General features: G+C 37.6%; 2 protein-coding genes across 8 annotated transcripts in view; one reads left to right on the top strand and one right to left on the bottom strand.

Moving 5' to 3' along the window:
* The window catches only part of LOC102376702 (dermatan-sulfate epimerase), a 350,602-nt gene that overhangs the window by 25,038 nt on the left and 298,935 nt on the right, over positions 1-26,629 (top strand). The window contains exon 1 of one of the 3 annotated variants that reach the window (XM_025207041.1): positions 8,786-9,004. The exons of the other annotated variants lie outside the window; for them this stretch is intronic. The gene's annotated coding sequence lies outside the window, so the exon portion shown is untranslated. Of the gene's footprint in view, positions 1-8,785; positions 9,005-26,629 lie in introns of those variants that run through there. 3 annotated transcript variants of the gene reach the window in all.
* Positions 2,746-26,629, bottom strand: part of COL10A1 (collagen type X alpha 1 chain) — a 62,200-nt gene continuing 38,316 nt past the window's right edge. For 4 of the 5 annotated variants that reach the window (XM_025207050.1, XM_025207049.1, XM_006026158.2 and 1 more), the window contains 2 exons: positions 15,119-15,275; positions 2,746-4,916 (listed from right to left, as the gene is read on the bottom strand). In XM_025207050.1, the coding sequence (XP_025062835.1) occupies positions 3,022-4,916; positions 15,119-15,260 (2,037 nt within the window). In that variant the 5' untranslated portion in view covers positions 15,261-15,275 and the 3' untranslated portion in view covers positions 2,746-3,021. Of the gene's footprint in view, positions 4,917-15,118; positions 15,276-16,043; positions 16,150-26,629 lie in introns of those variants that run through there. The other variant, XM_025207048.1, reaches the window with a different exon arrangement.

The raw sequence follows: 26,629 nt of genomic DNA, 5'->3' as shown, positions 1-26,629 counted from the left end.
ATTATGCTTAGGGGCAACCAACATGGATTCATTAGAGGCAGGTCCTGTCAGACCAACCTAGTGGCCTTCTAAAATCCAAGGTCACAAAATTCTTGGATGCAAGTATCGCGGTGGACTTAGTCTTTCTGGTCTTTAGGAAGGCCTTCAACGCTGTCTCTCACCCCATTCTCATCAAAAAATTAGGCAACTGTGGCATCGATGCCTACACAGTCAGATGGGTCACAAATTGGCTGGAGGGCCACACTCAGAGAGTGGTGGTGGACGGGCCGTTTTCGACCTGGAGGGATGTGGGCAGTGGGGTTTCCCAGAGCTCAGTCTTCGGGCCCGCACTGTTCAATATCTTCATCAGCAACTTAGACAAGGGGGTAAAAAGCACCTTGTTCAAGTTTGCAGATGACACTAAGATGTGGGGAGAAATGGGCACGCTAGAAGAGAGGGACAGGCTACAGCTAGACCTGGACAGGTTACAAGGGTGGGCGGATGAGAACAGGATGGGTTTCAATACTGACAAGTGCAAGGTACTGCACCTGGGGAGGAAGAACCAGCAGCATACCTACAGGCTGGGGATGTCCTTCTTGTCAGCACAGAAGCAGAAAAGGATCTTGGAGTCATTATTGATTCCAAGATGAACATGGGCCGCCAATGTGAGGACGCGGTCAGTAGCGCCAACCGCACCTTGTCATGCATCCACAGATGCATCACGAGCAGGTCCAAGGAGGTGATCCTCCCCCTCTATGCGACATTGGTCAGGCCGCAGTTGAAGTACTGCGTTCAGTTCTGGGCATTGCACTTCAGGAGAGATGTGGACAGCATCAAGAGGGTCCAAAGAAGGGCCACTCACATGATCAGGGGGCAGCAGGGCAAGCCCTACGAGGAGAGGCTAAGGGACCTGAACCTGTTCAGCCTTCAAAAGAGAAGGCTAAGAGGGGATCTGGTGGCTGTCTATAAACTTATCAAGAGGGACCAGCGGGGAATGGGAGAGACCCCGTTCCCCCAAGCGCTACCAGGATTAACTAGGAATAATGGCCATAAGCTGACTGAGAGTAGATTCAAACTAGATATGAGGAGGCACTACTTCACAGTCAGGGCGGCTAGGATCTGGAACCAACTTCCAAGGGAAGTGGTGCTTGCTCCTACCCTTGGGTCTTCAAAAGGAGGCTAGATAATCACCTATCCAGGGTTGTTTGATCCCAGTATTCGTTCCTGCCCATGGCGGGGGGCTGGACTTCATGATCTGCTCAGGTCCCTTCCGACCCTACCAACTAACTATGAAACGTTAATTTTCGTTTCATCAGTGCTGACATGATATGCGACCAGTATATCAGTGCGCCTCTACTAATAATCAGAAAAGAGAAGTGCTTTTACATTTTGGCTCAAATGAAAAGAGAACTTACACAATGTTTGTGTACTGTAATAAGTGCCTGCTGTGTTGTTTCCATGTATCATTGTTAAATTGTCATGAACATTTACCAACTTACTCACTAAAGCTGTTTGACTGCTATTCGTTAGAGTGAATGCTAACAAGTAAATCTAATTTCAGTAACTAATGAAGTATTTATTGTTTGCTCTTGGCAAAGGAGTGAATAGTGGTTTGGAACTGTTGCAAAATAATCTATTACAATTTCTGAAATACATTTTGTCTTAATAACAATAGACTAATTTTTAAAGAGCATCATTTTTTTTTTTTTTTTAACTAAAACCAATGTTTTATCAAGTTTGGGAAAACAAGGGTTTAGAAAACAATATATTATAGTTTCCAGTGCATATTGCACTTTAAAAAGCCACTTTTTTCTCTAAGAAGTAGTGTAATCAGAAAACTGTTAAAACATAGACTTTCAGGCTTTTAGTTAGTGTGACTCTGATGCTTCAGTCATTTACTGTCAATGTAAAAACAATGTTGATCTTAAAATAAATAAGTTTATTTTAAGTCATTTGTCAAACTATTGATACATATTGTTTTTGAAAGCTGTGCATAGATAGATGCACCTTATTTGAACTCAAGCCTGAGTGAGCTGCCTCATTGCCATCTGCATACTACCAAAAATAAAAATGAAATGTAAAAATATTACAGGTTAAATGAAGAGTCAGCTCTGCACTACTATGTTGAAAATTCTAGTTTCACAGCACTTTAATTTAAAAAAATACTTCAGGGAACCTTTTCATTGCATAAATATTTGGTTTATCTGATTATATTTCTGATTATATTTTAAACTTAACTGCTTGGCTGTTCCTGTATAGACACTTTTTAAGTCAAAAAGGAACTTCTCTGCGAAGCCTTCTCCAAAACAGACACCTTAATTCAGTTAACATATTATGAAATACTCTAATGTACAGCATCACAGAGTATCTTTTACATCCTTTACTACAGGCTATTTGATGGGCTAGATTCAACAGAACTCCATCAATTAAACTTGTAGTAAGCCATAAATAAAAAATGATGATTTCTTTGTCAGGCTTAAAAACTTTGGAAACTTTAATAAATGGTGAAAGTTCTCATGTGGGTCTGTTATGGATATGACTAAAAAACCCCTTCTTGAATGATGTAATGAAGGCACTAAAATGCACTAAATTTTGAGACTGACTGATTTGAATAATATCCTCAATGAGTTTTATTGAATTAAAGATAATTCAGTATATAACTATCTAGAATGCTTACTTTGTACATTTTAAAGGGGAATGTTTGTTTAAAAAAGGTAAAATCATCATAGAAACATGAATTAAGAAAAAAATAAGACAGAGAAAAGATTCATATATTAACATATTTTAATGTTGTATTTGGTAGGACAGCAAATTTGCCCTTATTACAGAGTCTTCTGAAATAAATCTCTATGACAAACTTCTAAAAACATACAAAGTTCCTCTGAACCAATCTTACTCTTGCTCTCTCTGTCTGTCTTTTTTATCACGATATTTTTTTTTTAAATAATTGCAGTTTGCAAGATCTGTCATAGGTGCCAGATCATGGCCTAATTCAAATTGTGTGAAGGGGCAAGTATTAGGATACCTTTAGAAAGGTAGTTATTACATATGAGCAAATAAGAATCCTGAGAAAGAAGAGTGAACATAATCAGAGGAATACAAGCCATTTGATTCGGAATTGGGCAGTTGTAGCCAGACCTGATCATTTTCCATGAGATCAATGACAGCACTTCCAGAAGCCTGATCAAGGTATCCTTTCTTGTACTCATCATAGGTGTACATGATTGGCGAGCCATTCTTGTATAGCGCAACCCACACATTTGTTCCTTTTACATGTACGTGATAAGAGAAGTAATAAAGTCCTGGGATTCTACAGGTGAAGATTCCTGTTCTGGGATCATAGTGTTGTTGCCTGTTATATAGGATTTTATCAAATTTGATAGGGACAGTTGCTGCAGGATAGGCTTTGGAAAGAATGACAGTGAAAGCTGATGCTGGCATGCCTGTTAAACCTTGGTTTACTCCTCCTTTCATAACAGGTACTCCTGCTAGGCTTTGACTCTCTCCTGCTTTTATGTAACCGTCTGGCATCTGTGGCAATACTGATTGGCCAGGAGGACCTGGTGGACCTGGTGGGCCAGGTCGCCCAGGCTCTCCATTATTGCCTCTTGGGCCTGGGGGACCAGGCGGCCCCATGGGTCCATTCAAACCTTTTGTAGCAATACCAGCTGGGCCTGGCAATCCAGGTGCCCCTGGTTCCCCTTTAGCACCAGGAACACCTGGAATGCCTGGAAGTCCAATTGGACCTCTTATACCAGGTATTCCAGAAGGTCCCCTTGGGCCTTGCTCACCATTAATTCCTGGTACTCCTTTAATTCCTGGTGCACCCACTGGACCAGGGAGGCCAGGTGGCCCTGCATGACCAGTGTCACCTTTTGGTCCTGACAAACCTGGGTGCCCCTTAGGACCTGCAAGACCTTGTTCCCCTGGATATCCTGGTTTTCCATCTAATCCTGGTAGACCTCTGTCACCCTTAGGTCCTGGGTATCCTGCAGGACCTGAAGGGCCTACATCCCCTTTAGGCCCAGGTAGGCCATTTTCACCTGCTAGCCCTCTGAGTCCTTGAGGTCCCATGTTTCCAGGTGGTCCAGCTGGCCCTGGCTCTCCTGGCACACCAACTGGGCCTTGCTCCCCTTTCATGCCTGGAACACCAGGGAGGCCTTCAGGCCCTCTGTGTCCTTTCATACCTGGTAGCCCTGGCTTTCCAAATCCTGGGAGACCTGAAGATCCAGGCATGCCTGGAGGCCCAGGCAATCCTTTTGCTCCAGGAATCCCTGCTAATCCTGGTGGTCCCATTGGTCCAGGCTTTCCTATTCCTGGTGTTCCAGGTTCCCCAGGAGGACCTTGGGGGCCTGGGATACCTGCTGGTCCTGGTGCACCTGGTAAACCCAGATCACCTTTTGCTCCTGGCTGACCTGGAAGCCCATTTTCACCTGGCTTCCCTAACCCAGCAGGTCCGGGGAGGCCTGGGGGTCCCTGTGGTCCTGGAAGCCCTTTGTCACCTGGGCGACCTGGAACTCCATATCCATTTTCTCCTTTTAGCCCATTCATACCAGGAATACCTGGTTCTCCCTTCTCTCCTGTGAGCCCCCTTGGCCCTTGCACTCCTGGTGGTCCTTGAGGTCCTGGTTTGCCAACAGCAGAAAGTCCAGCAGGGCCGGGAATTCCAGGTGGCCCTTGTGGCCCTCTTGGTCCGACGGGCCCAAGGAGTCCAGCCTCTCCTTTTTCACCAGTTAATCCTCTGTCTCCTGGCTTTCCTGGCAAACCTGGCACGCCTGGCTTTCCAACAGCAGAAAATCCGGGTGGTCCTGGGGGACCAGGGGGCCCTTGAGGACCTTGACTTCCAATCCCTGGCTTCCCTGCGGGGCCTGGGTATCCTCTTGGTCCAGCAGGGCCAGGTGGACCCTGAAGTCCTTGCTCTCCTCTCATCTGTATACCTAAAATTAAAAAAAAAAAAGCATAGAATATTCAGGGCTTACAGATATTGTGGCTGAAACATATGGAAACAAATAATGAATTCAGTGTCTGTAAATATGATGATGTCTTTGAATTATTACAACAAGGAGTCAATGTGTATCTCAGTATGGCTAATAGGGCTTGACCCAGTGACTTTGTGCTTGTGTAACCTGTATGTTACAGAAGCATAGGGTTATCTTATGTGTGGAAGTGTCGGGTTTAAATTCACATTGCATTCCCAGTACTCTTTCCTCATCCACTAAAAGGATGAGTAATTACATAGCTAGCACTAAAATTATTTCCCTCAGTGGGGTGCTAACTCTATTCTCAGTATTGTTCTTTAGAGAATGAGTGGGAGGAAGATACATTAATGTTTTAGCCTACTTCTTGGAAGAGTCATTAAGACAATGATGCATTGGTTCACATTTGCAGGATCATCTCCACAACTATGAAGGTTAAAAATCCATTAATTATTTTTAAAACAGGAATCTTAGATTCTGCAGAGTTGCAATATTATGCTGTTTCAATAAATATATTGAGTTTTGCAGACTAAATCTGCAAATTAGATGTTTGACACCACTGATAAAACTTGTGCTAAAAAGACTTGCTCTTTGTTTGAGAGAGGTAATTTAAGTTACATCTTTTCTGAAACATTAGATAAAACATATTTATAACAGTTATTATCATTCTTCTGGTTTGGGTAGGATAATTATTTGTGGCTTGTGTAGAGGAGTAAAAGGAATGGGCATAGTATACACAGTGTGAGAGAAATCAAGGGAAAGTTTTCCAGCAATAGAGCTTTCAAGGTGATCTTCTCATCTTGAGAAGAAGTAACCTGAAGTCCACTTAAGGCAACTGACAGATTATTGACTTCAGGGAACTCTAAATGAAGTTTTTAATGACTGATTTAACAGAAGAGGGGACTGAGAACTGCTAAATCACATCACTGAAAAATAAAAAATAAAAGTATTATGGAAAGTGTTATTAGATTTCTCAGTACTAAGACCTCTGGAAAGTTTTGATTAAAAAAACCCCAAAAATCTCTGCAAGTTTTCGAGGCGCTTGAATGGTGCTCTGCAAATAGATTTTCAATTCTCTAGCGAGAGTAGGAAAACACAGTTCACCAATATAATGGAGCTGGGTAACACTGGTCAGTGTTTAATGTATGGAGGCTTACAAACAGGTGGAATGAATACAGCTAACCCTGTTCAGGGGAAGTTATAAATGTGAAATGAAAGCTGACTTTTTTGCTGTCAGTCTTTAGATTCAATGAAAAAAGAGAGCTTTTCTTGAAACATTTTTTACAAGTTATCTAGTTGGCAAAATTGACATTGAACTTTCTTCAGTTGTATGTAGGAGGGAAAAGACTTCGCTTATAGTAGTCTTCACTTATAGTATTTATAGTAATATAATATTGCTAAAGAAACAATTGGTGTTTTGCTTAAGAGATTGGTCTCCTAAGTCAGGCTAGGATGAAGAATAGGCAATGGTCACAGAGTATGTGTCACTCAAACAAGCTGCAATCTTTTCAAAACAAAATCTTTGGCAGTTAAAGTTCTGTGGCTGAATCATGTAATTTAAGCTCACGATACCATGGTAAAATAAATTAAGTAAAGACAAGACACTTCCCAATTAATTTAATTAGTCTAATGGTGGTAATTAAATGCTAATATTTGCAAAGAAGCAAAATTAAAGAAACTTCCTGAGGCCTAGGCATCTGTGTAATGTAAATAAACATCATCCTTGTTGCTTCATTTAACTTAAGGTATTTCAGGCTTTTCGTTCTCCTTCCCTCTGTTGTCCAAACATGGCTCTGTTTCTGATAATCAAATCTGATAAGGTATCTATAGGTGATATCTTCATTTATTTGTTAAATTGTAGTGGTCAGTTCTCTTTTACACACCATTGGAAAAAGTGGTCATTGATTCATTACACAGTAGTTCATAATGTAGCACATTGTTTTTTGTTTGTTTAGATCTTGGTATTTTGCTTTTTCCTATAGATGAGGGTTTGTTGTTGTTGTTTTTTAAACAACAAAACAGCAGATGGAGCCACTCAAATGTGAAATAAAAATACAGCAATATATAGTTTTCTGCTTTCATGGTTGGATTTCTGAGATGTTGATTTGTGGAATATTATGAATGTCAGCAAATGTTATACTACAGTGTGCAACATCAAAGTTTGCATCAAACTTCAGCTGATGAAACTATAGGTATCAAATTCTGTCTATGATAAAAGGTATCAGTGTTAAAGAAAATGCATAATGCAATAATAAATGCCACTGAAGGGAGCAGAAGGCACTTGTTATCTTGCTTTAATGTTTGATCAGGAAAATGCTGCTGGAGGGTGCATTATTGAAAGGACTTTTTAATCAATGTGTGTGTTATTTTGAAATAAAAGTAATTAATTAATAGCTCCAACAGACTTGATTAATCGAGTAATTACAGCATGTTGGAGCAGCCTCAAAGCATGTGTATAGGCACCATCAGTTTCTCCCAGAGTCAAAATGGCCACTCCGGAAGAAAAATAACATGGGAACAACCAGGGTTAAAATCTCGCCCTGGAGAATTTTTCCTGGGAGAACAAATGTCCTGTACACGGTGTGGCTTTTCTCAGAAGAAAATACAATCTTTACAGATTCTTCCCCTCCCTCCCAGTCAGCACCAAGGCAGGCAGTGTGTCACTTGCTAGACTGCTGCTCCAACAGGGAGCAGAACATGACCCCTTCACAGTTCCCACATTGTGCTGCAGTGAAACACAGGATGACCATGGGCAGTGCTGTCCTATGCACTGTTGCAGTCTGTCATTAGGAAGACTAAGGGAGCCTGCTGGGCATGCTGAGATGTGTGCACATGGGCCACTTATGGCTATCCAACGTCAGCCCTGTTAGCTCTCTAGTCTCCAGGAACGCAGTATTTGAATGTCTGTACATGTGGCTCTAGGTAAGTTTCTCTACGAGAAGAACAAGCCTGGAGAATTTCCCAGAGTATTTGAATGTGTGTATGCAGCCTGAAAGATGAGAATTCTGATCCCCCAGATTTTTCATTACCTTTTGGAAATTTTTCTTGGCTTCCTTTACTACTTCTAATGATTATTTCACTGTCAGCCAGCACTTTGCCTGTTCAGTTTTGTCTCTTCCCCTGTCATTTCAATCCAGAAGTTTTAACTTTTGTTTTCAGATTTTCTCTGCCATTTCTTCACTTAAAGATCCTACCAATGAAGGCTGAATAAATTGTCCTTAGAAAACTTGGAATATGGAATCACCTGCATCATTGGATGTTGTGTATTGGCAGTTTAAACCGTTTTGGGTGCTGTTTGACTGCACCATACATGATTCCTAATTATCTTCAGATTATTTTAAGTCTTCCAGTTTGAACAAGATTTCCTTCCTATGCACTTAGTAAATTCTAGATGTTCAAATTCCTACACAGTGCCTATCTAACAATAAAGTGCCAACAATAATTCCATTTTTTTCCAAAAAATACATGGGCATCATAATTTGTAAGTCAAGTCATATAGAGAGAAGAAAACTTTTGCCTCTGCATGAAGTGTCTTTTGATAGTCATTAAGCTTGCAAGGTTGCTTTTATAGGCTGCCAGAAAAATTGCTGTTAGCTGCCAAATGTTAAAGTACAGTTTCTGCATCTGTGTAATTAGACTGTAGTCCTGAAATCATCACCTCAGTTTGCCCACCCTACCATCTCCCCATCTGCTAACTGAAAGGAACGCTAATGTTGAAAATCATAATACAAAGCAAGCCTATCTCAGTACTGCACGCAGCATGGGAAATGTATAAAATGTTACAAATGTTGATGTCTCCCATGGGATGAGATACTGTGGAACCTGTGGCTCTAAGAGGAAAGAGATGTCTACATCTGAACAGCACAGTGATATTCTAGCATGCTACTGAGGCTCTTGGACTGCTTATACAGAGTGGTGATATACAGTAGAGCACTGTTACAATGTTATGTTTTAATATTGTTAATCAGTGAAGCAGTTTTAGGAAGAATTATATTGTAAAGAAAAACTGGAAGACTCAAGCCTTCGGAGAGTAAGAAACAACATTCAATGTAAGTTGTATTGGGGAATCTTTTAAACCATTGCAGTTTCTTTTCATCATATATTAAACACAGATGGCACTCAGGGATTCAGCATATTGAATTAATTAACAAGAATGTAATACACTGCCTCTGTATTCTATTATAGTAATTAAATCCTGTGTTGGTAAAACAGTATGCAATACAAATGTAACAAGTTTTAGTCACTTGTTTTTTTGCTTTTTATGTTAACAGCACAGTAGACACCCCTGACATGTTGTGGTTATCTATACTTATTGATTATCCCAAAATTATTTATTTTGATATTAAGAAATACTTTTTTTTGTTTTGATTTTGAAGAGAAGGTTGGTGGGAGAAGGGTGTCATTTTTCTGTTGTTTTTTCCAAGCATACTCAAGTCACAGTCTTAATTTCTTAGTTTCTTTCTGTTTTTTGGTCTTAAAAGTGTTAGTGGCCTGAACATTGGGTAAAGTGATTCAGTGCTTTGCAAGACTAGGTCATATTTAGCAACTCAAGCCAAATTTCTAGCTAATGGAATCAGTAACTTATATGAAATTCTAATGGTTACTATGTTTTCTAGTGGGGTGTAGAGCTGTGATTCTCAATGAGGGTGCCATGGCACCCTGTGTGGCTTCAGATCATTTTAAGGGTACTGTGCAATATTAGCAATGTTTGGTTTGCAAACACCTATGCATGATTCACAAGGTAAATCCAGTGGTTTCAAATAAAAATCCATAGTGTCAAAAATATTCAGACCTGTTGTGGTCTTTCTGAGTTCTTTGCAGCAGAACTGCTCTACTATTTTTTCTGTAGTCAAAAAAATGCATGTAAGATGAGACTTAGCATTTTCTGACAGGTGCCGTGAATTCATACAGGTTGAGAGTAAATTATCCTTTCACCTTGAAAAACAATCCTCCAATGAAACAGATCTGGGCCTATTCATGGGACAGGACAGGGGAAGCTCTCACTATTGCTCAGGCTATATGTGGTCTGGTCATGGAGGTGCTAACCTGCTGCCAACTTGTACTATAAGAAATGTAACTTGCTCCCATTTTCTGCAACTCTCCACTTGTACATTCAAATCCCACTAGCTTACTTTTTATTTATTCTAGATTTCAGAATACAAGCGTGCTATAACTGAAGCCAAATACTAAAATTGCAATAAAAATAATTTCAATCAAAACAGCACAAACAACTAAACGTATTCTTAAACTGGCATTCAAATTGGATTCTGTAAAAGCATAAGGGAAAAAGTTACAAGTAAGCCTTTAATATGAGCAACATCAATTCAGGTTTTGAATTTAGTGGATTCTTAAAGCAGTAAATAAGGTTTCTTTTTTGTTTTTAAAGTGGGTTGTTTGACAGAGAGTTCTAGAGTCAGGCCTGCTTTCCAAGCTTGGTACAGGCACACCAGTGAACCATGTGCCTTAAGGGTCAAGTTAATTTAATTCCTATAAATGGTGATTTGGATGACTCCACCCTACTTGCATATGATGAAATCATTTTTAATTGTCCTACTTTTCCTTTATTTCTAAAAGGAAATGCAGTGGGCCTTTTGTCTGTATTTAACTGCAGAGCTGCTTTCTCCCATGTCTTGTTAGGTATACTGCTCATTTTCCTCATATGAAGAGCACATGATGCTATGACCCTCCTCCAGAATGTGCTGTTAGATGATTACTTGCTTGGGAGCTTTGCCAGCAAGATGTAGCTGGCCGTGTTAGTCTGAAGTCAAGGAGAAGGCAGGTTACAGCTGCACTTTATACATTAACCAAAGTAGATATGTGTATGTAGATATGTATAGATCTACTTTGGTTAGTCTGTAAGTTGAAAGTCTACCCTACCTTCAGCTTTGCCAGCTTCAGGCCATGGTTACAAATCCTTCAAGACAGGTCACCAAGAGGTGAAACTTGGAGGTGTCTTGGCAGCTGTGCACATACCAAGAGTAATCCCAGGAAGAAAACTGCCTTGCCTCAGGAAGAAGATATCTTTTATTGGAACTGGGGTAAAAAAGTTCATGAAAGGGGAGGAGGATTTTCCTCAGTTTAGGGTTGTTTTCTTCTTGGGGCAGTTATGATTTTCTTGTTCAGGTGTCTGGAGCCCCAGTGCCAATTTTAGGTCAATAAATTGTATACAGTTTTTCAGGAATGGCAGAAGTTTACATCTTAAAAATCGACTGAGTGCCTAGCTGAGAATTAGATACTGGGTTTGCTTGCCTTAGCTACTTGGATGCTCTCTTAGATACCCCTAGTTTAGATTCCTTTTTACATTTGTAAAGGTGGAGAAAGCAGGGACAAATGTATTACATCTGCTATAAAATTTGCTGTTTGAATGGTGACCAAAATGTGCTGTTAGTGTTGTTTCCCCACACATGGTGGATGACAGATCCAATACTATATAAATCTAATTAAAAAAATACACACAGGAAAATTTTGAAAGTTCTACAGACATTTCAGTGGATTGCTACCACCTCAAAGAATGCATTTGCTTTCTACCATATTGCCATGGCAAATAAAAACAAAATAGTTGAGAGGTAAATTTATGGTATGAAAAAAAACATATTTCTTTTATGCCTTGAATTAGCAGGGTATAGATCATACTCCACTAACAACCCAGAAGGAAATCAATGCAAACAACCCAGTTGTCATGATTTACATTTGTTATGTATCTCTTAGCTTGTGTCAAACATGATATGGAAATGTTTCCCAGGAAAAGCTTCCTCTTAAAACTGCTTTTCGAATTAAACTATGCATCTAAAAAATCCTGAACTCTGACTACCTTTAGACGCAAGTAGTTGAAGAAAAAATATAAATACTTTTTTTTTAGTATAGAAACCTCTTAAAATTTAAGGTTGAAAACATGAATAACTGCCTGGAAATGCAAGGTTTCTTGTAAGAAGCCACAAGTAACTGCATAAGTAGAAGGAAGACAGTTCTCTGAAAGACTGTTTTCAAAAACACCCTTTAGTAAAAAAATGCACGGACGTTCTAGAAAAACAATATAGATCTTTAAAGAAAAATAAATCACTCACGACATTATAAAGCTGCATGAAAGCCCTACAGTATGATGCCTACGCTAGTTTTACCCCTAGTGTAGGTAATAAGTCAGTAAACATCCATAGGACTAGTCCTTGGCAAAGATGCAGTAGTAAAGATGACTAGCAGTGTAGTGATACTGCTGAACACTTGGGGCAGTGGTGACTTCAGTTGCTACTGCATGATTGCAGTTGTGATTGTGGCTGCTATTCCTCCCCTGTGCCCCCCCCCCTCCCAAGATGACATCCAGGGCATTTGGCCCCATACTTGGGGGGAGGGAAGGGGGCAGGGGTTCCTTTTTATTTTTGCTATGGCCACTCGGTGCTTGAAACAGTGGACTCTCCACCTTCTACACTTCCCTGGTTAATCAGGTCCTAAGTCCTGTTCCTATTTTCTGGAGTAATGGGATAATGTTTAAGTATTCTGTTTTTTTATTATGAATCTTTCCCAAAGGAAACTACTTTTAAAAATGTTTTTTTCCTCTATCATTGGAAAAATAATCAACAACTTGGGCATTTTTAAATGAATGGCATACTCTTTGCACTATATAATTTCAAATTAATTCTCCTTTATCAGCATAGGAAGTATGATGTTGTTGAATTTCTGAACTGAAAAGTATCTTGTATCTTTTTCTGGACTGAAACTACCATTCAAGTTTTAAATATGGCTTTAAATATGAAGTTGCTTTCAATTTACTCTTCAACATTTTGCTTGAATTATCATGGTATGAGCTTAGTGCAGGATAGGTTCCTCCTGCCATACTCCTCACTACTAGTGTCTCCCTTTCTGAATATTTTGTTTGGAGGAAAAACTACATTGAGACCTGGTAGATAGGGAGTTGAATGGGAAACATCATCTGTAAATAGGAATGCCAGTGTACTTTACTCTTTGCTTTTAATACTTTATTTGTTCCCCTTGGTTATTAACGTTGAGGGAAAATACTGTATGAAGCAAGTGAAGGAATGGACTACACACATAAACACAATGGGTGTGCCTGTTAGTGAAAGTTAAATCATCAGACCAGCTATGCATCTATTCATTACCAGAATTTAAAAGTCTTGGGTACTTTTTTCTTGGTCACAAGGCAAACAACTTGGGTTTCTTCTGCTTGCAAAATTGGAAAAGGAAGGGCTATTTTAATATGTAAAAAGCTCTTGGGAAATAAAATCTAAATATGTAAATACTCAAATTGAGGACGGAGTTGCTGTTAGCACACCAGTTATTGATAGTGGTGAAGATGCAAGCTGCAGTGAGGTAAGATACTCATTTAAGATCCTTTTATTAGTCCCTAAAGAGCCCCAAACAAGTAGGATTCAGATCTGACTCATTGCTATCTATATAGGCTTATAACAACTGCATGTAGGTGAGCTACAAGCAAGATATAAAAACTAATTCTGAATATACCCTTAATGTAGCAGGTAAGAAAAGAATTATGGGTTCTGGGGGACATTTTCCAGCTACAGATTTAAGTTAAATGATAAATACAGCAAAGTACAAAGTGCTTTGTAGGTGGATTTTGGTAATCTTGACTCCTGATTTAGGAGGACATTTATCTTTCAGGAGGTCTGAACGGTCATTTCAGCAAGTAGTGTAATTTAGTTTCCAATTTGTCGCTTATTTTTTAGCAAAAGGCTCTTGGGGTGGAGGGCAAAGTCTGGGCCTGTGGAATCTAGAATTAATTATAAAACTCATTTATTTTTTAAATTAAACATCTATTATAATAATATATTATCCTTACTTTTACAAAACTGTATACAATCTATGCAATTATATCATTAATATTTAGCATCATAATAACAAATATTTAAAGAGTAAGGATTATTGGATCTTTGTGCTTGACTCCCTGCTGTATTGACCAGTCCCTATATTTTATGTAAAACACCTTTTAGTAAGAGCAGCATGCACAGATGTATTAATAGTTCTTGCTGAAGTTATAATTTAATTTTAAAAATTTATTTATGGAACCCAAATTATATTCTGCTTCTAGCTATATGATGTAAAAATATTAGATATTTGAAGATCATTAATAGATTGTGTCAACTTTCTGTATGCTAATAATTACTCAAGACATTACTGAATTGAAATAAGCTTTTAGTTTAAATAGACATTTTAGGGAAAAAGACAGATTGCATATCCCTTTTCTAAATATAAATAATCACATATGTTATGTATTAACAGGAAGAGAGGGGAATTATGGATATTCCTCTTCTGTATATGAAGTGTGATACATATAAGTAACCTTGTGAAATGAGCACAGAAAGATATGTTTTTTCCCCTTCTAAAAGTTTGTTTTGGTTTGTTTGTTTTTTTTACAGTAAACAGAACAACCTTTTTCTTTACAACCTTTGTGTAAGTCCTGGTTAGTTTAAAGCATGAAATAGAATCTTTTATTAAACAATTAGATTGCTTATAGATATATTGTTTCAGCATATTGCCAACATGGTAATACAAATTATTCCAGTGAAGCTATTTGATTTTGTAAATGCAGAGCTAAATTTTAAATTTAACCCACGTGTACTAGATAGATATTTGGCATTACAAAATATTAACCTAGTTCGAATCTTAAATAAAAAAATATCTGTATAATAGAAGAATATAATTTGACACCAATAATCTTTTTCTGATTATTCTAGCCAGATTGTCTACTAGTCCAATCTCCAGATTTTTAAAATTAATACATTTGGTTTGAATGCTTTATTGAAAGTGACTATTTCCAAGTCAAAAGGCTTCTAGAGTATTGGCATAATCTTTCCTGATTATTTCCAATGCTAGCAGCAGAATTCATGACCATTATTTCTTTGCATCCTCTGTCTCCATCTTTTACAGTTTATTTAGTTTAACTAGAAGGATTTTATTTCTGCTTCTGCCAAAAGAAGAGGGCCTCTCATTCAGTGAGTTGTACTGTTGGATTCTTTCCTGTTTCTGTCTGCAGTGTTAACTGTTGTCAATATTGTAAGGTAGATGTATTATATATCCATTGAAATAAACTAAATGTTTAATGGCAGTAAGCAAAAATCAAGTTTCAAGACAGATTTTTTTTTTCACTAGATATTAAGTAAAAGACTTATATTAAAAGAAGAAAATAGTTAACTTACCTTGACTTTTTACATTAAATGGTAAGAAGCGTGGTGGCCCCTTCACGCTGGATTGTTTTTGGTATTGTTCAGAAAAAAACCCATCACCACCGTGGACAATGGTCAGAGAAAGCAGCAGCAGCAAAGTTATGTGTAACTGCATATTTCCAAATATGCTCTGTATAAAAAAGAATAATTAGCTTATTATGCTTGTTTTATTTAAAAATTAAGCTGACCAATTCAGGTTTTCCTAGAATTGATCAAATGCATCACATTTAAAATGTTAGCATCATTATACTGTACTAGTTTGTGCAAACCACTTCCTGGTTCAACATCTTTGTAGAGTTGGTGGATTTTTTTTTAAAGCATGTGTGTTTTAGTTACAAAATGAATTAATATTTTGAATAAAGATGAATCTGGTATAAATATTTATACCAGAATGTTCCCCATATTACTTCAGTCAGTAGTTCTTCAATTTTCTTTAAAAATGGGATTTAATCAGTAGAGTATAAACTTATATATAAAGTATAAATTAGTATACTATACCAACGTAAATCATTTTTTAAAAGTAAGTATCTTGTGAGTTGTTACTACCATTCTATAAGCCCATCAACCTCTCTAGGCTCATTACATTACATTTAGGAGCAGTACCATTTGAATCGGGAAAATATTCCATTAAAAGACATACAAACTGCATGATGGTGGCACTTTTTCAAATTGACATTATTTCAGTAAAAGGGTGAAATCCTGAGCCAATTGAAGTCAATGGCAGAAATCTCACATTAACTTCACTGCAGTCAGGAACTTGCCCCAAATTCCTTTTTTAAAGTCATTTCTCTAATGACAGCTGAGATACTGGCACTTACCTTTTAAGAACCCCTGAAAACATCTGTCTTCTATATATTAGTTTATAAGTTAAATTAAATTGAATGAAAGCATAGCATACCAGAATGCTGTGGAGTTTGAGATGTCCTAATGCAGCCGTTAGTCTTCCTGTAACCTACAGAGGTGCTTCTTCTGCCCCAGGTAAGTGGAGCAGAAGCTGTTATTTCAAGTATCACCCCGAGGTATTTATACTGTTGTGTGAAGGTGCCCAGTGTTTAAGCTCCTCCCTAAGAGTCACTAAGCACTAATTATGGCAGGGAAGGAGGTGGAAGGAGTTATCATGGCAAAGCATGCTACATTCAGTTTGAATTTTGGGGAGAGAGGGTTGATTCTTTATCTTGCTCTAGTACATTTCATTTGTTTTTGGTTATATTTTTTTAATTACACTGAGTATTTTCTTAAATTATGTACGTCTTGTTTTTAGCATTAGATAATCCTTACACTTTTAAATGTAATTACATCATTTCTCTTATCTACATACATTTGTAGGAAATAAATATATTTTCTTCAGGCAAGGCTTTCAGACTTAGTCCCACTGAAATAAATAAAGACTATTTGGGAAAGTAGTTGCTCATCAGAGCTTGAGTAAGGGGCTCACAATAAGTCTATTTAAGTCATACACATACATTAAAGAACTTCCTGTGAAAAGGAACACTCCAGTAGTAGTTTTTAAACTCTATATGTTTTTATGTTTCTGCATAAAAATGAGATAGTTTCCCACCAATATACTATCCTTGAACTTCATCTATACGTTTCTGCTATGCAAGATGCGTTATATACCCAGGCTACTTGCCTGATATTTTATATGTACTACTTATATACAATGAACCATTAATTCATAAAGAAACATGGCATTCTGGAAGGTGTAATAGCATTCATATTTTATTGCATTCAGTTTTATCAAATTATTGAAATGGGAAATGCTTATTGTATATTGTAAAAAAAAAAAAAAAATCAAATGCATGTCCTGAAAGCTTAAATGGGCTACTTCAGGATTATGTGTTACTATTTTTTTTTTGTTTTTAGGTGGGTGCTTTAACATAATAGGGATGGTGGTACTTTATAAGCAAGTCTCATTAGTATCTAGTGGCTGTATCTTATTGCACTTAAACAACCATACTTTACCATCTTAAGTTAAAGTTCATTGAAGCTTATTTTCCATTTTTCAAAAATCTTTTATTTATTTATTTTTTGGAGGTATATGTTGACATTAGTGATTCTGAGGTTCCATAGATATAAGGGATTGTTTTAATTTATTCTGACTTCTATTCCTAATAAATAGCGGCTGAGGGTTTTTTCAGTAAGTCAGCCAGCCATGTTGCTATTTAGTCAATGTCAGATACTAGGCAGTAAGCTTCAGTTCTTAAATTATTCATGGATGTGCTTCTAGAATATGATATAAAAACAAGAATGCTGTGGAATATAAAATGGTCTTCCTAACTGAGTATGGGACAACAGAATTAAATATATTTCACAATCTGCTTTTTATAGGCAATCTCATCAAAAGGTATATATAATTTCTAGAAGATGAACACATTCATGAATGCTTAATAACTTCGCATTATGTTATGGGTTGGATCATCTCAATTGTTAAAGCAAATAAAGTGGGTAGCGCAGTAAATAATTTGGGGTCTGATTCATCATCCAAAAACCTTTTTTGTTTCTATGGAGTATGGCCCACTCACACCATGGATGCAGTCAAGGAGAGCACAAAATAAAAGTTTTACTGTTGCTCACCAGAGTCCAACCTTGCATTCTCATTTGGGTGTTTGTCACTTTATGAATGAAGCATTTTAAAGTCCTGTTTATTTTTAAATTGATTTTATTACTGTTGAAGCTTTTGGTAGTTTGCACTGGCTGCAGATGCTTGCAAGAGGAGTGGCTGTCCAGGGAAGCTGTCAGGACCCTCTGTATTTACATTTCATTTCCCGCATTAACTTTTAATTATACCAGCATAGGAAGGAGTGTTGTATAGCAGCCTATGGCACTACCTGCTAGCTCTGTACTTACAGTGGTAATACTAGTAACCAAGTGATCTATTATGACTGTAGGTGTCATGTACAGTAATGTAAATAGATCAGGGCAACTGGGGCAGCTTCTCCAGGTGCCAACTTTAGAGGAGAGTGTAGAAAAAGCACTGCCTTGGGTCCCTGGCTGTATTGTTAAACTTCTGCTCATTCATGCTGGATATAGAAGGGTAACAGCCTCTATTCCAATCCAGAAGCTGGAGTAGCAAACCTAGAAAAGGTATAATACAGCTTCCTGAGTTATGCTGCATTGGGGTGCTTTCAAATAGGTTTCTTGACCTATGTCCAAGTGGGTTTCCTGAACTGTGTCCACTGTGTTTGCCTGTTTAATTCAATACTCTCAGCCCAAGTGATTTACAGGTCAGAAAAAGATGACAAATATCCTGGAATACTGATTTCAGCACTGAAAGATACCAGTGGACCATCAGATCTGGTATTCTGTTTACTTTTGTGTCAATATTTGCTTGATCAAGAGTTCAGATAATCTTGTGGTTAGCAGACATGCTTTGTGTATTGAGTTAACTTGTGTATTGTTAAGCAGTCTTTTCTTTCTCTCTTCTTCCATGCTGCTCTTCAATAATATTCTATCCCATATTAATGAAGAAACCCAGCCCTTTAGACATAATCCTGTCCTCCACATTAAGCTTTTGCCTATAATATAAGTAGTTTGGGGATTTTTAGAGAAGGCTTAAATGACTGAGATGAATTTGGTCACTGTGTTAGCCTGAGACAAAAAGAAATGCAAAAATATAAAACTCTTGGTTCAGAAATGATACCTTTTATTAGACCGACTAGGAAATCACGCAAACAAAACTATTTTTAAAAATGATTTCCTAGTTGGTCTAATAAAGATATCATTTCTGAACCAAGAGTTCTACATTTTTGCATTTCATGACTGAAATGACACTTTAATTGTGAGCCTCTATTTTCAGTTGCTTGTAATTTTCTGGAAGTAAATTTTGAGCTCAAGTTTTTCATTAACTTTCTGATGATGCTTAGCACAGAAATTGATATTTTTGTGACATAAACTCCATTCAGCCACTTTTTGAATGAGACACCTGGTATATGAGCATAAATAATTTCTAAGAATAAAACACACACACGCATGCACATACACAGTGAACTCCTTTTGTTGTTATTTAGGTAATTAGAAAAATATTTTTGTTTTAAAACTTCACCTGTAATATTTATGTAGACCTTAGTACACCTGTATTATTTTTATAGACGTTAGTGGGAAATGTGGTTGCTGCCGATTTAACAGTATTTAGTTAAGGAATAAAGTTAGGAACATCCAACAGTAGTTCTATGCACATTCAGCTTTTTAAAAATTATTAATTTCTAGCCCAATGAATAAATGTCCGTCAGACTAGAATACTTATGCTACGTACAAAAGCGTAAGTAATTGTGCACTCTTATTTGTCCAACAGCCTCATTTCCTCTCATTCCACCTCTGACAGGAGGATGAATAATCTCTCTGTACACATATGTGAATAGATATAATTGTTGGCTCGGGAATTACAGACACGCAAACCCACTGACTTCATGTTTAACCCAGACTCCACCTTTTGGTATGCTGCTTTATGGAGCTGTTTGTTTGTGGTAGTGGGAAGCTGAAGGGGGACTGGAATTTAATTTTTCCACGTGTTTTCCCTGCTCCTGTGGATTTTCTCTATATGCAGTGCCATGGCAGGGTTTAGTTTAGATATGCATGGGAAGTGTGGACTTCCATATATATGCACATTCTTGTGTGTTTCTATTTGCTGCAACAACATATTAAATACACCTGTGTTTATTTGAGTACCCAGTTACTGAGACCAGACACTTAAAAATACTTAATAGATGACTGTATTTTTGAATTTGCACATGCAATCAAATTCAGGTATCTTTTTGCTTGTTTGTTTTGCCGTTATCAGAATTTAGTCCTATGGACATATCTAGGATATTGAGATGGGGGCTGCAGATGGTGTATATCTTCACATATAACACAACATGCATTTTTCTCCTGGTAAAAATAAACTACAGGTTTTACTGATATGCTAAAGGGAGTATTATTCAGTTTAAGATTGAAAAAAAATAATTTTTAATGTACATTAATTTGCTGTAGCATATGTTATGTATGAAAAAAAACACAACAAATTAGGTAAAATAATCAAAACATGTTGTTTCTTTAGTCCTGTTGTCATTAGAATTTAAAGTACATTTCTCAGGGCATTTCTAAACATAAAGTTAATGTGACTCTATGTACTTAATTTGGGGCAGGGTAAACTAATCCTAATGTCACTGTCTAAAAATGAGTTTAAGCACAGTAATTTACTGCACTGTCAGATACCACTTGTATCTGATGAGACTCTCTGACGGCACAGTGGACTAACTTCGTGTGCTTTAATTGCCTTGCACATGTAGATGGTGATACACAAGTTAGCCTGCTTTGCAGTAAAACATCTTGTGTAGATGCAGCCTCAGTCATAAAACCAAATCCTTCTTGAGCATCTTGGCTGTGCATTCAGTGCTTCACTGAAACTTATTTGCACCTGAGTTAATGTTTCCACACCTGAACTGGTGTTTTTTATCTAGAAATAAAAACCATTTGCAGGGCTGTAAAATAGGAACTATGTTAGGAGCAGCTACTACAAAAGAGAGCTGCAGAAAAAGATTAGCTTGATTAGTGGAACATCGCTAATATTCCTTTAAAAAGGTGAGAGGCTAGATGAGGAGTTCAGAAGGCATCAGGTAAATTTGAATGAGCCATGAAGTCAAGGGACTCCCTCACTTCTGTTTGAATACAAATGTTGCTGTTACTACTAGTCAGTTGATTTTAAGTTTTGGGTGGACCAGGGATAAAAGAGCACTGTAGCTATACCATCCACATACCCCCATCCACCCCTGATTAGCCCTTAAAGATAACAGTTGACATTTTTTATAAAGTAAGTTGTTTTACTGAAACAAAGTATTCTTATGAAAGAGGAATAAAAATGGAATTTCCCTTGGATACTGGAATATTACAGTTACTTTTCAACTTTGTGTACATTTTGTTAACAGTCACAGCATATTTGTTTTCCGACTGACCAGCATCCTTGATAATTAATGAAGCACTTGTATTTGATCTAAAAAATGACTTGTGGAACCAAACTCATCCTGTGAGAATGAAGGCAGATGTGTGGGATAAGAGCCAAGCTAGAGAAATGGAATTGACTTCCACCTTCCTGCAAGCTGCTCTGTGTATGTGAACCCCAGTGCTCACTGAGTTGAACAGGTCTCTGTGAAGCAGGTGCCTGTGCAAAACAGTTCACAGGACTGAAGCACTTTGAAGGTTACAAAGAAGAAATATAAAACTTATTTTTTTTCTGTAAAACTTAGGAGAATCACTTGATAAAATGAGAGAGATGTCTGGACTGAAGCTTTATGACATGGACTATGGTCTTGATTCTGCAACACCTAAGCACAAAAGTGTTATCACAAAAAATCTCTGCTTTACCTGAGTTTCTCTTAGGTTTCAGTGTAAATCCTTAATTTTATTTTTAAACATTATATATTTGTGACTTGATATTCTTTTTGAGTAATCGTTTAGTATCATACATGGGTATCGGAGTTTATTTTTTTTAAATGGCACTTTTAAAAGAGGACTGTATCTTTGGGGGTAAAAATATAGTCATGAGCAAGCCTTCAGAAATTTACAAAAATGCTGACCGTTGCTTTCTGCATTATTTTATGATATGCTGAATAGTGAAATAAATTACTGCATAAAAGTTACTTTTGAAACTTGTATAGGTGAATACCAATTAAAATCAATTGCAAGGTCATTGCAAGATCATATGTATTTTGTCTTTTAGTTCTGGGAAACATAATAGATACCGCTACAATTTTTTAATGTTACAGTTCAACTTTAACCTTCCTGAAATAAATCTCTGAAGGTTCCACCATAGCTTTTAGTGATACTCCTTTGTTAGAACACATACCTAAAACTTGTGGTGATATGTTATTTTGTAAGAGGAAGGAATAGTTTGTAGCACTACTTCTGATGAAAATATTCTTTCTTAAGCTTGATCATGTGGAAGAGGCTCTTGAGAGCCTTAGTGATGATGTGGCTCTTGAGAGCTTCCAGGAAGAAGTTGATAAGTATTCTGTTAAGAGTGGTAGGTTAATTTTCTAATCTGTCGTGCACTCTATAATGTTCCCTGGGTACTGCTAAATCACTTGAGACCAATGGATTCAAGTCATCTCCTGTGACAGAAAACGACTCTTTGTGGGGCCTGGATGTAAGGGTGAAAAAGGCCATGTAAAATACCTAGAGGAGGAGGAAAAAGTTTTGACCTTGGAACAGACTGGATTGTATCAAGTGTCAGGCAAAAATAATTTCCTGGCATAGGATATCCCAGGACTGCTGCCTCTCCCCCTGTAAAGTCTTCACCCTACCTCCCTGCTCAAAATTATACAGGATGAATATTATTCCAGACTGCATACTCAGTATACTCAGTATATTTTTAACAACAAAATAGGAATGTTTTCTGTTAAAAGGTTTTTTTTCATATCTTTGCAAAGTATTGCAGCTTCTTTCTTTGGTTTAAGTTATTAGAAACTGTTTTTGTTAAAATAGGAAAAAGCAAATATATAGCTTCCTCAGTTCTTCACTTCTGTCTGCAAGCCACATATACCCTAGTACCACAGTTTACCACAGAAGAAGAGGAAACATTTGTGGAAGTTCCTTGTTAAAATATTGGCAGCATGCTACTGGCAAACACTAAGGGAATTTTGAAGCTATTTAGATGGCATGAAATAACTATGGGGAAGTTATGGACTCAAAGCACTTATCAGCACTGCTACTCGTTTTATTTTAAGCATGTAATACCTTCTAATTTAAAATGCATACTAGCCATTAGCAAGATGTGTGTGTGTGTGCGTGTGTGCGTGTGTGTGTATAAAAATCATCCTTGGGAGGGAGTAATTATTTACCTAACTAATAGCAAAATAAATAGAGGTTTGTTTGTTTTTTAAGTTTTAGAATATGCGCCATCTTTTATCAGATTTGTAATTAAAAGATGCTCAGTTCAGTTAATTTTATAAGGGTGCATTATCCCAAACATATGAAGGCAGATCTCCCTCTGAAAACTGGAGAGAGATCTTTATAAAAAGGATGAGAGTGATGTTGCCCATGTAGCTCAATATTTGTTTTCTTTTTTGGTATTTTTTTAGATACGTTACCTGTATGCTGATGGCTGAGTACATTTCCTGCATTCAGGCTCTCCTGGACAGGGATCTGTGTTTATTTTGCCACTGGCTAGCTGGCTAGTGTTCAGTTGTTTGGTCAGTTAACTTTTGACCATAATGGCTCTATTTAGTAGAAGAATATTTTAAACCAGGAACCTCCCAGTTGAATATTTATAACTGCATTTATGCTAAGCTGGTTTACTTGCCAAATAATCATGTTTTGGCTTTAGGAAAAAGTATTCTACACATCAGAATCCTGTAAAGTTAACTTGATGACCTGAGTTTACCAATATGTTTGAATCTGGAAGGTCTTGCATTCCTGTTATTAAATACTTGCAAAGTGCCTAGTACCCTTGACAGGTTGGAATTTTCTTTACATTGGGGCTGTATCCATAAAAGATCATAAGAGAATCATCATTGCAAAGATTATTTATATATCTTAAAGCAAAATGCAACAGGTTATTAAATTACCTTCATGATTATATAGCTCTAGACTTCTGAGCTGCTTTTTGGGGCAGGCAGTGATGATCAGCTTAGTGAGTAGATTTCTGGATTTTGGTGAAGATTTTCCATTTATTTTAGTTTTAACTTTAAAATCTTGAAAATTCTTCAGGCAGCTGTCTATATAACTAATGTTTTTCACCTTGTATAGTAGTCCTCTTCCTCATAATAAGACCCAGATTTGAACATTTATACTTATGGGCACAATTGGTGCATCTACACGTGGCCGTATGTCACCATTGTTACTGCACTGTCATTTAGTGCTTCCTTTTGGAAGTACCAAAAGATGGTGCAGTAACAGCCTGTACTGCAGCATGCCCACAAAGCATGGTTATTTTTGGCTGGTAGATTGTTGTAACAATGTGCTATAATGAGGTTTTTCCCAATGGACACTACGGCAGCATAGCTTCTTGTGTAGACATGCCCAATAAGTTTTGAACATGGGAGCTTCAAGAGAACTACCCATGCATGCAAAGTCACTCATATGCAAGTCTTAACAGGATTCACTCTAACTGAGGCATGAAGAATAAAAGGAAACAGATATGAGCATAGCTAATTTTAAATTCAATTTTCAGTGCTAGCTGGTCTCCTAGGCCATTTATAGATGTTATGTTTCTCTAGGTTTAATTTGGACTGTAGCCATCAGTATATACATGTGAATGTCTGTACTCTGAATTAAAATTGGCTCCCGTCCGAATTAACTAATCTTCATTGAATGAGGATTAAAGTTAATGCAGACTAGCAATTTTAACTAGTAATTAACATGTATGTACAGTAGGTATCTAGGGCTTCCTGTTGCTTGTGTCCACCATCAGGTGTAGCTAGTGAGTGCATTTTTGTAGCCCTGAAGTCCAGAACTGCATGAAAACCTCCCTGATGGTCAATGATCATCTATTAACCCTTAATTCAAACTGCGTGATATGAATCGGTTAACATGGGTTAGAAAACAGTGAGCACATCTACAAATGACCTTAAGTGTCTAGATCACTTTTGAAAACGGGACTTGGGTCCTGGGGATGAAGTGCTTTCAAAAAAGTAGTGTCCCAGAGAAACTTGGAGTATGTTTATACCACTCAATGATAGTGCCAGCAACACTACTGCAGTATGCCTTCTCACTTTTAACCCATGAATCAAAAGTAGTTTGGCTGTCTTAGAGCTACTGTTGTTACTTCATCAAGGTAGCTATTTTGCTTCCAGTTTGGGAGGTAGTGTAGACAGCATCTCAGTATGGTGCTGCCTGACATCATAACTGAGCAGTGTAACCCTGTTGTTACTTTCCCAATCCACCGTCACTTATTTCTAGTAATACCAAGCAATTAAAACTAACTTGCAACTGTTATGGTGCAAATAAGTCTAGGGAACACGCTTTTCAGAGTCAGAATTTTACTATGTATCACACTGTCTGCAGTTCCTAGGCTGAGGTTTTTTCCATTCAGATTTCCCTAGAGCATAGGGAGTGAAAGAAGCAGTGCTGCAGAAGGAACTGTCTAAGCCTATCCCCTAAAGGTGAAAAAAGTTCAAGCAACTTCCTAATGTGCCACATAATTAAGGGAATCTTCCTAACAGCTCAATTTTTAGCTACTATGTTTTCAAACTACTATTTTGTAAAGTGTACCTATCAGGGCGGGTAGCAAGTCTGCTGAATAGACACATTCATTGGGCTTGCTACCTGCTGTAGTTTTGACAACTAGTACAGGTTGAAGTAATAAAAGAGAGCTTTTAAAAGCAGGTGCTAGAGCAAAAAAAAACCCCCAAACCAAACAACTTGCGTCCAGACTTTTAGGGCAAGAACAAATAAACGTAGTCTGAGCATGTTAAAAATAGAGGCTTTAAAGAAAAAAGTCAAACATTTTAAATGCAGTTTATTTTCTCCATGTATTTCTATTAAGCATATGCAGAAACTTCTTTTGGTTTATTTCTATCTGCCTGTTCAGTTGTTCCAAATGTGAAATGAGCTTAAGCATGTGGAATTGACTCGCACAGAGTTCCCGTTTTAAGTTTGTTGGGAGCCCTGCAACTTTACTCAGCAGGTGTTGGTTCTTTGTAGCTCAGCTATTTGGAATAAAGGTATTAATAAAAGTATTGATATTGTATTTGATTATAAGAGTGTTGGGAATGAGGGTGCCTGTGTGCTTCCATAACATTACAACTTGAAATGGTTTGCCTTCAAATGGGGGGGCATTATGCACTAATTCCAATACCTCCTCTTACTGCAAATAGCTGGTAAATGTGGACTGTTATGTTGTTTATGCACAAAAGTGGTATTTTCTGTGAAAGGCTGACTCTGTAGGTGTGCAGAAGGCAGGGCAGTATGACATCTTATAAACTAACTCTATTGACATGTTAGGCATCATTTGAAAACACCTACTGGATTCAGGTCTTCCATAGGAAGGGGCAGCTGGGGAAAATGCCTTCATTCTCCCAAGAGAAACTCTTCTGTGACTGACTCCTGCCTCACTGTAGTTGGGTAATTGTTCTCTTGATGTGGTCATTTTTGCTGGGAGAACAGTGATTCTCCCACTAGAAACTGGATATCTGTGTATAGACAGTTTGGCCATTGAACTTATGTGATAATGCACACTTGCTATGAGCAACTACTTAGAATCATAGAATCAAAAAAAAAATGGGTTGGAAAGGACCTCAGGAGGTCACCTAGTCCAACCCCCTGCTCAAAGCAGGACTATCTTAACAAGATCATCCCAGCCAAAGCTTTGTTTAGCTGGGTTGTGAAAATCTCCAAGGATGCAGCTTTACCACCTCTCTGGCTAACCTGTTCCAGTGTTTTACTGTCCTCCTAGTGAGAAATTTCTTCCTAATAGCTAACATAAACTTCCCTTGCTTCAACTTGAGACCATTGCTCCTTGTTCTGTCATTTGCCACCACTGAGAACAGACTCAAGCTTCATCCTCTTTTG

This window comes from Alligator sinensis, unplaced genomic scaffold, assembly GCF_000455745.1.
Source record: "Alligator sinensis unplaced genomic scaffold, ASM45574v1 scaffold38_1, whole genome shotgun sequence".
NCBI lineage: Eukaryota > Metazoa > Chordata > Crocodylia > Alligatoridae > Alligator > Alligator sinensis.
Note: the sequence above shows the minus strand (reverse complement) of the source record. Positions and strands in the feature narration are given on the sequence as shown.